This window comes from Myotis davidii, unplaced genomic scaffold (genome assembly GCF_000327345.1).
Source record: "Myotis davidii unplaced genomic scaffold, ASM32734v1 scaffold805, whole genome shotgun sequence".
NCBI lineage: Eukaryota > Metazoa > Chordata > Mammalia > Chiroptera > Vespertilionidae > Myotis > Myotis davidii.
In genome coordinates this window covers 85,554-98,989 of record NW_006296430.1, presented here as the reverse complement: position 1 = coordinate 98,989, position 13,436 = coordinate 85,554, and the positions used below count along the sequence as shown (strand labels likewise).

The 13,436-nt window shown below is 38.3% G+C and overlaps 1 protein-coding gene across 2 annotated transcripts in view; it reads left to right on the top strand.

Moving 5' to 3' along the window:
• XPO4 (exportin 4) overlaps positions 1–13,436 on the top strand; it is a 104,164-nt gene that overhangs the window by 74,057 nt on the left and 16,671 nt on the right. For both annotated transcript variants that reach the window (XM_015569150.1, XM_015569149.1), the window contains exons 9-15: positions 640–816; positions 1,440–1,582; positions 2,566–2,711; positions 3,514–3,691; positions 9,251–9,410; positions 9,940–10,109; positions 11,212–11,386. In XM_015569150.1, coding sequence (XP_015424636.1) covers positions 640–816; positions 1,440–1,582; positions 2,566–2,711; positions 3,514–3,691; positions 9,251–9,410; positions 9,940–10,109; positions 11,212–11,386 — 1,149 coding nt within the window. The remainder of the gene's footprint in view (positions 1–639; positions 817–1,439; positions 1,583–2,565; positions 2,712–3,513; positions 3,692–9,250; positions 9,411–9,939; positions 10,110–11,211; positions 11,387–13,436) is intronic.

Below are 13,436 nucleotides of genomic sequence, written 5' to 3'. Positions count from 1 at the left end.
TGAAGGGTGTGCCGGATCAGGGTGGGGTCCCGTTTTGGTGCCTGACCAGCCTGGGTGAGGGGCTGATGGCTGTTTCCAGGCTGGCCACACCCCCTTTAGGGTAGGGGTCCCTACTGGGGTGCCTGGCCAGTCTGGGTGAGGGGCTGAGGGCTGTTTTCAGGCTGGCGGGTGACGGAAGCTCCCAATCGCTCCTTTTTTTCTTTTCTTTTTTTAAATTCTGGGCCAACTTTATCTCTGAGGCTCCAGCTCTTAGGCCTTCGCTGCTGAAAGTAGGTATCTGGTTTCTTTCGGTTCTATACTCGAAACTCTGTATCAACTCCAGCTCTGAGATCCCAGGTCGCTGAAAGCTGGTTTCTGGGTTTTTTTTTAGCTTCTATATTTGATTAAATGTTTCAAACTGTAGGCTCAGAGGCCTGCAAGGCAGGCGGGGAACGGTTAATTTGCATATCTCCCTCATTAGCCGATTGGAAGGGTAGCGATCGTACGCCAATTACCATGTTTCTCTTTTATTAGATAGGATGGTTGGGAGCCTTTAGTAAAGGAAAAACTTATAAAACTTTATGTATAGCTATTTGACTCTTGTTATAATGCCCACCTTATTTTTCTGGCCATTGTTTTGTAAAACTTCTTTTCTCTTAGCTTGATAAAGATGACATGGTCTACATGGAAGCATATGACAAGTTGCTGGAGTCCTGGCTGACTTTGGTCCAAGATGACAAACATTTCCATAAAGGCTTTTTTACCCAGCATGCAGTTCAAGTCTTCAATTCCTATATTCAGTGCCACCTGGCCGCTCCAGATGGCACAAGGAATTTGGTAAGTTTTAAGCCAGATTGTGATTGAAAATCTGTTTCAGTATAGGCTCTATTTTGTCAGTTTTTATCCTCTTGTACATTGTGTAATGCTAGAAATTTGGATTGAACTTCTTCAGAATATTTGCTGAGAGCATTAGAGAGCTATAGTGGTCCCTCCTCTAAATGCACCATGTTTTGTGGTATGTAGTTAGTAGTTTAACTTTTTTTCTCTTCAGTTTTCAGTTACCCACCTTTGTCTTCCTAGTTTTCAAGTGGTATTAATGACTTCGTGTTTACACGGATCGTGGATCTTAAAGATGTCAGATCTTTTTAGTGACAGAAGTTAAATTCTGGGGTGTGGGAGGTGGGTTGTTAGTGGGCAGTCAACTGTGTTTCCATGTGTTCTGTGGGTTTATATCCTTCACTTCTTTCTCCTCTGAGTTTTCCCCGTCCCTCTCATTGGGTGACTGTAAAGCTGTCACCCAGTTAGATAAGGGTCTCTAGACAGCTGCACTGAAGGTTAGCTCTGGCCAGCTCCCCTTCTCACGTGAAGTGCGGAAGGTATTTCATAGTGCAACAGAAATGCGTGGCTTATGGGATGAGGGCATACACCTCATTACTGATTATTTCTCTCATTGAAAACAGACTGCCAATGGTGTGACCTCTCGTGAGGAAGAAGAAATAAGTGAACTTCAAGAAGATGACCGAGACCAGTTTTCAGATCAACTAGCCAGTGTAGGAATGCTAGGAAGAGTTGCCGCAGAGCACTGTATACCTCTTCTGACAAGGTACACACAGGCCAGAGAACCCATGGAGCAAATACTCTGTACTTACACTTCCTTGAAGAGCACTTTATACACCCCTACCCGATTTACACACTGGAGCAAATGGACAGAAACACACTCATGGTTGCAGTCCTTGGCTTTTACATTGGAGCCCAGGTACTACAGCATAGATGGCAGGGAGATTATGGAAACATGGTGTGAGACATGATTTGACCCATATCAATAAAAACTTGGAATATCCAGCTTTCAGATGCCTGTTTTAAACCTTGATTATTTGTAAAGCACTATTTTAATTCTGTTATAAATGATACATCACAACTGTGAGAACAGCTGTGTATAATAATAAATACTTTTGTATATATCTTTTCGTGCAACATCTTAATTTATGTTAATAGTGGAGGCCTGGTGCATGAAAATTCATGCACTGGAGTCGGGGGGTCCCTCAGCCCAGCCTACCCCCTCTCACAGTCCAGGAGCCCTCAGGGGCAGGAGGTGACCTGGTGATCAGGGGAAGGCGACACCTCATCACACCTCTGCTGCTGCCACGGCCAGCAGTGCAAGCCTCGGCCGGCCTGGTTACCTGAGCCTCGGGTGGCCCTGGACAGCTGGGCAGCTGCCATCCAAGGCTTGCCTGTGCCTCGAGCTGGCCCTGGGCGGCTGGGGTCTGAGGGGACTGGGGGACTCTGGAGGCAGGCATGCAGAGTGGCCGGGCCCGCTTGGGGCGGCCCGGCCTTGCCATGCGCTTGCCCCCCCAGTGGGGCTGAGGGGACTGGGTGCCACCATCTTGTGGCTGTGGGTGCTCCCATCTTTGAGGGCAGGGCAGTCAATTAGCATATTCTCTCTATTGGCTTGGTGTCGCCATCTTTTGCGATGGTGTGAGGGTCAATTAGCATATTCTTGCTTTATTAGATAGGATATGGAAATTATGTTATCCTAGGTCTTTGCTTACTGAACTTTATGAAACTATTATTTTTTTCTTCTTTTAGTTTATTAGAAGAAAGAGTAACAAGGCTCCACGGTCAGTTACAGCGACATCAGCAGCAGTTACTTGCTTCACCTGGTTCAAGCACCATTGACAGCAAAATACTTGATGAGCTATATGAAGATATTCACTGGCTTATTTTAGTTACAGGTTGGTTGGTTGTTTATTTTTAAGAATGTAATTGCCAGCTGAGCAGTTTAAGCCTTAAAAATAAATTTCATGTATTAAAAATAATAGTCCATACATAGTATTGGATGAAATTTGGCAACAGCTGTTATGTTACAGCTACAGATGCATTTTTTAAAAAAATATTAGCTAACATGTATTTAGTGCCAATTGCATACCAAATATTTTATGTAGAGATCATTGTAGCCCACTGAATTGGTTTTATTTTTAGGTATTATTATTATCCTCCTCTTATAAATGAATCTGAGACTTAAAGAGTTGTAAGGAACTAGCCCATGGTTACTCTGCTATTAATTTTTGGAGCCAGTTTGCAAATCTAGTCAGTCTGACTTTTAGAGTCTTCTTCTGTAACCATACTGTCAGTGTTTCTGTATTTTAAATAATCGAAAAAATCTTAATTTTTGAAAAGGCATCCCTAAATATTAAGTTTTTTGACATAGATAATGGTGGCATTCTTATTAACTTTACAGAATATATTACTGAAAATTATTAAAAGGTAGTAAATTAAAAAGCCTATACATATCAGTATGAGTGCTAAAATTGTTGAATAAAACACTTGTCCTTTGGTTTTTCCTATTTTTTTGAGAGTTAATTAAGAAATAGAACGTTTCTTCTCATCAAACTTGAAATAACATATTACATTTATAATTTACATTTACATCAATTTATATGATGTATGTAAATCAAATAAAACAAAACATTTATAGTGCAATTTGATAAATGTAGATTTGTTAAGTGTTCATTTTTAATTTTTTTTAAACTGAAGGCTACCTCTTAGCTGATGATACTCAGGGAGAGACTCCGCTAATACCTCCAGAAATAATGGAATATTCCATTAAGCATTCATCTGAAGTTGACATTAATACAACACTTCAAATTTTGGGATCTCCAGGAGAAAAGGCTTCTTCCATCCCAGGGTACAACAGAACAGATTCTGTGATTAGGTAATATGAACTCTATAGCTGTGCTCTTGTAATTTATACTGTCTTATTAAGTTCTGAGTTGATGGGTAGATGACTCAAGTGATAGGTACGTTATAAATCTGATACATGAAAGAAGATAAAACTTGGAGAAGCCTTGAAATAAACAAGGACGGCAAGTACTCAGTATATTTAAGCAATGGCACTCTGGTGAGATTGACAGCCATACCCAGTACTAAGGAGAACAAGCATTCAGTTATTCTGAATACAGGGAGACTTTGAGGGGACATTTGCTCTAATGCACTGTGATTATATCCATCAGAAAGCAGTACTGATACAGGTACAGGCACTCTAAATGCAAGAAACAGAATATGAGATTATTAGAGACCCAATGAATGTTAACAGGTATTTATTGTTCATAAAGTTAAACCTGCACATTAGTGTCTTTCTTAAGGAAAATAGATTGTTATCTTACAAAATAGAAATATTGACCCTGAATATGTGAAACTTGAAAGCCCTGTCAGTGAAGGTAAAAGACTATGTGCCTCAAATGAAAGAATTCACTTTGATCTTTCTAATAGTAATGGCAACTTTTTCATTACTTCTTAAAGGTGACATTAAGGAGGGATAAATCTGAACTAAAAGTCTCCTGAAAAGTGAATTTGTAAACAGCATTATAAATTTCAGTGTATTTATTTAAATTTAGGTTTCAGGCAGAAATGTCAATAATGAAATAACATTGGTTTTTGTCAGTTGCAAAGTCAGTAAATCAAACAGGTTGCTGTCCTCCTTATTCTTTTTTTTTAATATATTTTATTGATTTTTTACAGAGAGGAAGGGAGAAGGATAGAGAGTTAGAAACATCGATCAGCTGCCTCCTGCACACCTCCTACTGGGGATGTGCCCGCAAGCAAGGTACATGCCCTTGTCCAGAATCGAACCCGGGACCTTTCAGTCCACAGGCTGGCGCTCTATTCACTGAGCCAAACCGGTTAGGGTCCCCTTATTTTTTTTTTAACAGTTTTTTTTGTTTGTTTTAATATATTTTATTGATTTTTCACAGAAAGGAAGGGAGAGGGATAGAGAGTTGGAAACATCGATGAGAGAGAAACATCAATCAGCTGCCTCCTGCACACCTCCTACTGGGGATGTGCCCGCGACCAAGGTACATGCCCTTGACCGGAATCGAACCTGGGACCCTTCAGTCTGCAGGCCGATGCTCCATCCACTGAGCCAAACCGGTTAGGGCCCTTTATTCTTTTTACTTAATGCCCAAATACATGGAGATCACTAAGCTTGTGCAGTAGAAAATATGATTTTTTAAAAATTGAACTCATGTTAATATCAAGGAAATGTTTGGGAATGTATTCCTTTATTCTTGCATTCTCTTGTTCAAAATAAAATATTAAGGCTCTATTGAAAAGTTTTCTGTTCCTTTTAGAATGACTATAGGCATAGGATTAAGTCTGAAAATCATTGCTTTGGTTTGATTCATGGTGAATGATAATTAAAAGGCAGTTCATTTCAGCATGCTGTCACATGATATTCTTTGTCATATTTTTTGCCTGAGCAGTACTGTCAGATTTATTGTCTGGGCAGTACCATCAGGAATGCTTTCCTTGTATTTTCAGTGCTTTTTCAATTTTTGCCAGTCCCAGGTATCACTGTGGGAGCAAAACATTTTGGTATCTGAGAGCACAGACTATTGAGGGAGAAGGTGAGAGTTGGAACCACCAAAAAAATTGTCTTTTTTTTCTTAGTCTAGAAAATTAATGTGAAATTAAATGGTATATAGGACAAATATTCCTTATTTGATTGAAAAACTAATTTACATTTCTTGAAATTATTTGGCAAATAGTTGAATACCTCCTACATATCAGGTACTGTTCAAAGCATTTGGGATACATTAGTGAGCAAAACAGATAAATTGCTTCCCTTTTGAAGCTTCTTGTAGGGGAGAGATAATCAGTTAATTATGTTGTATGTTAGGAGACGTAAGTGCTGTGGTAAGAAACTGAGCAGGGTCGGGAATCAGGAGTGCAGACTCAGGGACTGCTTGTAACATTAAATAATGAGGCAATGTTGGTTTTCTTTAGAAGGTGTCTGGTGAGCCAAGGCTTAGGGTTGGTGAGAGGCCAGGGAGGCTGGGAAGAACATTGAAACAGTGAACAGCAGATGCCGAGGCCCACCGCAGGCAGTCATCCAAGAACAGCAGGAACGGCTACTGTGGATGGAGCAGAGGAGGAAGAATTGTGTAGCAGATGGAATTAGAGAGGAAAATACTAGTAGAGGCGATCAGTGAAGTCTTTGGGCCTTTGTAGTTTCTGATCTGAATGGAATGGGTGCTCTTGTAGGGTTTTGAGGTGCATTGAGGGTAAACTACCTGGGGCAGAGGTGGGAGCAGGAGATCAGTGAAGAGGCTATTTGCTGTCATCCAGAGAAAGATGCTGTTCCAGACCAGAGTGATAGAAGAGGTTGTGAGACTTTAAAGGAAGCTCTCTTTGACTCACTGTGCTGACTTCTGGTTTATGAATTGAAGAAACTGAAGTAGGACCAGGGTATCAATCTTGGGATAGCAACAACTAAAACAACATTGTGATCAGTTGTTTCAACTTCTCTGAGAATGTGGTAGAAGGGTGATAGAGAGTGATGCAGGAGGACCAAGGGAGGGGCTCCTGACAAGAGGTGGCATTTAAACTGACACTTGGAGGATGAGTGGGAACTTGCAGCATGAAGAGGAAGGAAAATAGTATTCCAGGCACTGACAGCAGCCTAGCAAAGAGTCCAAAAGTGAGAGGAGGCTCATGTGCACACATGAGGGGAGAGGTGTTGGTTGAAGGTAGGGAAGTAGGGTGGGCCAAAGAAGTTGGATTAAAAGTGTTGAAAGGGTTTGAAACAGGGAAGTGAGTTAATCAAATTGTTTTATTAGAAGATTGCAGAGTGGAAGCTGGATATAAAGGATGGCTGGGAAGTTAGGAAGCATTTCCGTTAGTGGAGTGAAGATGGGGGAAAGGCAGATGGATAACAGGTGTTTCAGGGGCAGCTCTTGCGGACTTTGGGGTTGATCAAGAGTGGTGAGAAGAGAGGCAGGAATGAGGACAGGCTCCCGGAGCCCAGGGTTCATCTTCCTGTGGCACTCTTCTTGACCTTGCTCCCATTTTACAAAAAAAAGGGCAAACTCTTCCTTGTTCCAAGTCTTACTGTGATGGGTTGGCAGGTGTGTAGAAACCTGCAGAGTTCCAGATAGTGTGGTATTGGGATTGAGTGATTGGAGTAATGGTAAACCAGTAATTTTATAAGTCAGGAGGTTTTCAGTCCTTTGCCTTAAATACCACTGAAGAGTGACTTAATAAAGCTGACAGTTATCATGTTATTAAAAATAGTTTTTGGTGGTAGAGCTGTAGTGATTTTTGGCATATAACTTGCAACAAGTTCAGATAATTAAGGGCTCTGCTATTTTTTAAATGCCTTCAATTTCCTTACATGAATGAGTTTTCACAGTCTTTTTATCTATTAAAATGAAAAACAGGAGCCAAATTATACTCAACTCTGTCTTATTTTAGCAGTAAGAAATATTTTTTCACAGGTACATAATTTATTTTAAAAATAAAACCCTGCTACATCAATCTCATTCAGACATATTTAATATTTAATAATTTAAATGTGTGTTGATATTTTGTGCAATTGTGTACTACTAAGTATTGTAATAACTCAATATAGAAGACATTACGATCATTGGAAATTTTATAAAATTATATTTTAGTAGCTAGACATATCTGTTTTCCAACTGTTAAAAACTTGTTTACTTTTCAAATGGATGGTGGTGAGTATCGCAACAGCATGGTAATTAAATTCCAGTGCATAAATTTAAGTGGCTACCCCAGCTATTTCAAATTCTATTAGGCTGAAAATTATAATACTTAAAACTATTCTTTTAAAAAATTCTTCTAGATGTCTTAATGAGATTTCTTTGTTTTAGAGAAGAACAGCTTCTTAAAAACATCAACTTCTGTCTCACCAAAACTATTTATTCTTATAGGAAAATTTTAATATATTGTGAAGCTGTCAGGATATTATTGTTTACATGCATCCTAAAATAATTTTTTTAAAGTTTGAACACTGGTGGTGAAGGGAGTATATATAGTGAAAAAGAAGAGGTTCTAGGGACAGAACCTTAGAAACCAACTGTTTTAAAGAAGAAGGAGATCAGAGGACAAGAGGATGTCATAACCCGAGGAAGAGTAAGAAACAAATTAGGGGAAATAGAGTGGTCAGTAGTATCTGATATTTCTGGGACATCCAACTGGATAAAGAACTGAAATGTCTGTATGATTTCATTACAAAGAGACAGTTCAGTTATCTTGAGAGTAGTAGGAAGGTTGTGGCCAGACTTGCTGTGATTAAAACCCCTTTCTTAGCACTGATATTCACAAAATGGTGTGGTAATGGGTTCTTTCAATTAAATCTTTGCTTCTTTGCCTTTATCTAAAGGCAACTTAAATATATACCATGTCTAGTTATGTGTTCCCTTAATCCCATTCTGGAACAAAGGCTTTTTTTATTTATCTGCACGTCATGCTGCGTTGTTAATTATGTAGTATAGAAAAGGACATTACATACACCATGTAGGTGATTTTTCCAGTTAGATTTTAATTTTATAATACCATTAAGAATCAAGTTTTATAGGAAATGAATAGGACTATCAGATTTTTTAAAAATCCTCATCCAAGGATATGTTTGTTTGTTTTTGAGAGAGAGAGAGAAACATACATCCATGTGAGAGAGAAACACTGGTTGGTTGCCTCCCGTAAGCATCCCTACTGGGGATCAAACCTGCAACCTAGGTATGTACCCTGACCGGGAATTGAACCTGCAGTCTTTTTGATGAACAGGATGACACTCCAACCAATTGAGCCATCTGGCTGGGACAGGACTATCAGATTTAAAGACAGGACTCAATATTCAAAACATTCTGGATAAGTCTATTACCAGACCCTGCACCATAAAATAACGAATGCTAATCATGGCACTGTTAGGTAGTGATGGTGTGCTGAAAATGTTAGCATCTACTCTGAAATTTTATTTTATTGTATTGTATATATTTTTATTGACTTGAGAGGGAGAGGGAGAAAAAGGAAAATATCCATGTGAGAGAGAAACATCAATCAGTTGCCTACTGATTGGCAACCGAAACCCAGGCATATGCCCTGATGGGGAATCGAACTGGCAACCTTTTAGTGTACAGGATGATGCTCAACCAATTGAGTCACACTGGCCAGGGCTACTCTGAACTTTTAATTTTATGTATTTCTCCATTTTGAATCTGAAAAATTTCTTTAGAGAGTAATGCAGGCACAACTTCAACAGAAGGTTATCTCTGGCCACAGTTCCTCTCCATTTCTTTGTCTTGTTTGCTACTTCCTGAAAGATCAGCAATAAAGTAGGGTATTTGTCTACAGCGTTATTAATGAAAATTTCAAGAATAACCTGGCCTAAATCCAGAGAGTTGGGAAACAAAAAAAGGACTTTTATGAAGAAATTAACTAATAAACGAAGAATAATGACTTCTTTTTGTACCCATAGGCTGTTATCTGCTGTTCTCAGAGTTTCGGAAGTTGAGTCTCGAGCAATAAGAGCAGATCTCACTGATCTGCTAAGCCCTCAAATGGGCAAAGATATTGTTTGGTTTCTAAAACGCTGGGCAAAGACTTATCTCCTGGTGGATGAGAAGCTATATGATCAGGTCAGAATGTAAAACTATTTAACTTCATTTGGATTTATGATTATGGCAGTTATAGAAATGAGAACATTTTCTTGGAGATTTTATTATCAAAATGTGACTAAGCTGAACATTTTCCACATTGAAGAGAACTGCATTAGTGACATGCTATTTTAATAACTTTTCTTAGAGCACATCATTTAATTCAGTGTACTTTAACCAATATTAAGTTATAGATTACTGTTTGAGAACAGATTAACTTATGTTCTTTGAATTTGTGTAAATATCATGTTAGTGTATTAACAATAATTAAAGTGAACAATAAAATCACATTGGATAATACTTCCAGCAATAAAAATAAATTTTAAAAAATCACATTGGAAAACATTAAGTGGATTGAGGATGTCTCTTTTGGACTTACGGATATGAATTTATAAAATGATGTGAAGTGAGCAGCACTTCATATTTAGATGCTAATTTCAGTTTGATTTTTCTATGGATTTTTTTTTTTTAGCTGATCTTTCTGACCTAAAAAATTGGTTTTCTCTTTAAGATAAGTCTACCATTCAGTACAGCATTTGGAGCAGATACTGAGGGTTCTCAGTGGATTATTGGCTACCTCTTACAGAAAGTCATCAGCAACCTCTCAGTGTGGAGTAGTGAGCAGGACCTTGCAAGTGACACTGTGCAGCTCCTTGTCACTTTGGTGGAAAGAAGAGAAAGGTAAGCTGATTGTAAGAATCTATGGCTGTTTGTGTGTGTGTGTGTGTGTGTGCGTGCGTGCGTGCGTGCGTGCGTGTGTGTGTGTGTGTGTGTGTGTGTGTGTAATGAGCTTGCTTTTTAGTGTAGACTTTGCAAGTGACAACAATTGGTCCTAAGGTCTAGGTAGATCCTGCATTTTTGGAGCAGTGTGTTTAAAAACAGTGTCATGTTATTATTACAAGTGCAAATAGGACTTCCCTGTGTTACAAGTGAGGATTGCATTGACTGTTCAAGGATTCGGTATGAAAGTATCTTATGAGTACCATACGTATTTAATTTAGTAATTTATTTATATATTAAAGTTTTAAAAAACTTTACAATAAAATAGTTTCATTTGATTATTCAGGTATCCTATTAGTATTATCCCATTTTGAAGATGAGAAAAACTGATAATTTAGTAATTAAAAATTGCTTTCTACAACAGATTCTGGAAATGTTTTCATTTTTCTTACTGTATAGGAATATGATTATTATTATTACTATTGTCATTGGCTACTACTTATTGATTTCTTATAATATATTAGGTACTTTTCCAAGTATTTCATATAAAATATCCTATTTAATCACATCAATCTCAGCCAAGAGATGCAATGTTGTTTTTACTATTGTTATCCCCATTTACAGATCAGGAGACTGATTTAATAAGAGAGGTTAAATACATTTTACATAGTCAGATTACCAATGGGATTTGAATGTAAGCTTGTGGGTCTCCAAATTCTATGCCCAGTTTACTATACTTGAAAATCAATTAAATCCAGCCTGGCCAGTGTTGCTCACTGGTTGAGCATCGACCCATGAACCAGGAGGCCATGATTCAATGCCCGGTCAGGGCACATGCTTAGGTTGTGGGCTCAATCCCAGTAGGAGGCATACAGGAAGCAGCTGATCAGTGATTCTCTCTCATCATTGATATTTCTGTCACTCCCTCTTCCTTTCTCTGAAATCACTAAAATTAAATAAATAAATAAATAAAATTAATTAAATCCTGGCACCTTCCATTTTGTTTACTTAGTGTACATACAATCTAAGTGGTACATCTATCTTTTGTTGTTTTTGCCCATAGGGCAAACCTAGTAATCCAGTGTGAAAACTGGTGGAATTTAGCTAAACAGTTTGCGACCCGAAGCCCTCCTCTGAATTTTCTGTCCAGTCCGGTGCAGAGGACGCTGATGAAGGCCCTTGTCCTGGGAGGTTTTGCACAGATGGACACAGAAACCAAACAACAGTATTGGACTGAGGTAACAGTTCCCCTGATGCTGATAGCACCCTCTGGTGGAACTTCGTTGTTTTATCTATGTATTGCCATAAAATAGTCCCTGGAGATATAAACATTGGTCATTGCTTTTCTGTTATTTTTCCCTTCTAATGTATGGGTTGAAGCTTATTATTTTGTAAATGTCATCTTATGATTTGTTTGTATTTGCTTGTGATGATATTGAATGTTAATTATCACTATTCTGCAAGTGTTCTGCAGTTTAGGTATATTTTTCTCCCCAACTCAAATGAGAATCTGAAGTGGTATATTAATTCTTCACTAAGAATCAGTGAAATGTTCTTTTGTCTTGAACAAGGAGATACGAATTAACTATTGTATTAGTTTGTTAAGGCTGCAATAACAGAGTAACACAAACTTAGCAGCTTAAACAACAGAAATTCATTATTGCACTGCTCTGAAGGAAGGAAGTCTGAGATCAGGTGTCCAAGGGTTGGTTACATCTGAGGCTGCGAGGGATCATGTGGTCCAGGCCTCTCTTAACTTCTGGGGCTTTGCTGGCGATCTTCAGCATTCCTTGTCTTGTTGATACACCACTCCTACCTCTGTCTTCATCTTCACATGAAGATTTCCATGTTTTGTGTGCCTGTGTTCAAATCTCCCCTTTTTATAAGGACACCAGTCATACTGGATTAGGGAGTCTTTCCTAATGACCTGATCTTAATTTAACTAATTGTATCTGAAAACAGCCCTATTTCCACATAAGGCCATGTTCTGAGTTTCTCGGGGTTTGGACTTCAACATAACAATTTTGCGGAGACATAATTCAACTCATAACAACCACCATGGACATTGCCTCACATAATAAGCTTTAAATTGGGAACCAAGACTTAACATTGTATGTAGGTTACCGACCTATAGTCCTTGAGACTAGAAGGGGCAGACATTAGGGAGTTGTGACTTCAGAAACAGAAAAACCAGGCTGACCATGTATTTTAGTTGAAATAACTGTGTTATTATACGTACAGGTTTAAATAGAATTAAGATATTACCTTCATGAATATGTCTATTGACTCATACTCAGGGCATAACTGAGTATCCATAATTATGTCCTATACTATGAGGAGTTGAAAAGGAAAAAACCAGGCAGGTGCTTGTATTGGGCTTGACCCTGTAGAACAGAGGTTGGAAAACTGTAGCACACAGACCAAATTTAGTGTGCTGTCTGTTCCTATAAAGTTTTATTGAAACACAGTTACTCTTAGTTGTTTATATGTTGAATGACAGCATAGTTGTAACGGAGTAGTTGGGCCAAAGGTGGCATATCCTGCCCAGTCTAAAATATTTACCCTCTGGCCCTTTATACAGGGTGGGGCAAAAGTAGGTTTATAGTTGTTCATATGGAAAATAATACAATAATTAATAAATAAATTATTATTAAAAAATATAAGAATAAACTCTGTTTTGAGTACTCAAACTGGGAAACTACTTTTGCCTATCCCTGTAGAGCACAGTGTCAGTCCCTACTTCGAGGTTTAATGTTTTATTGGAAAGAGATGAGGAGAGTGGCTGAATTTTGTGGGTGGCATTGAAGTTGTGTTCTCTGAGTTACGGGATTTCCTTCTCTCTCCCTCTCTCTCCCTCTCTCTTTCTTTCTTAAAGCTAAATTATTTAAGGAAGTGAGATGACAGCATGCACTTACATTTTTCCATGAATTATAATTTTTGCTGGATTGAGATTTAATTGAAATACATCATTATATAAGTTTAAGGTGTACAGCATAATGGTTTGACTTACATATAATGTGAAATAAGTTCAGTTATCATCCATCATCTCATATCTCATATCTCATATAGATACAATAAAAAGAAAAACCAAAAAAGAAAAATTTCCTTGTGAATATGCTTAGGATTTACTCTTTAACAGCTTTCCTATGTGCCTTACAGTGTTAGCCATAATCATCAAGTTGTATATCACAGCAGTCGCCAACAGGTGGTCCTCAAGGACGGAAAGGTTGACGACTGCTGGTATATCACATCCCTATTGCTTATATTTATTTTATAACTGAGAGTTTT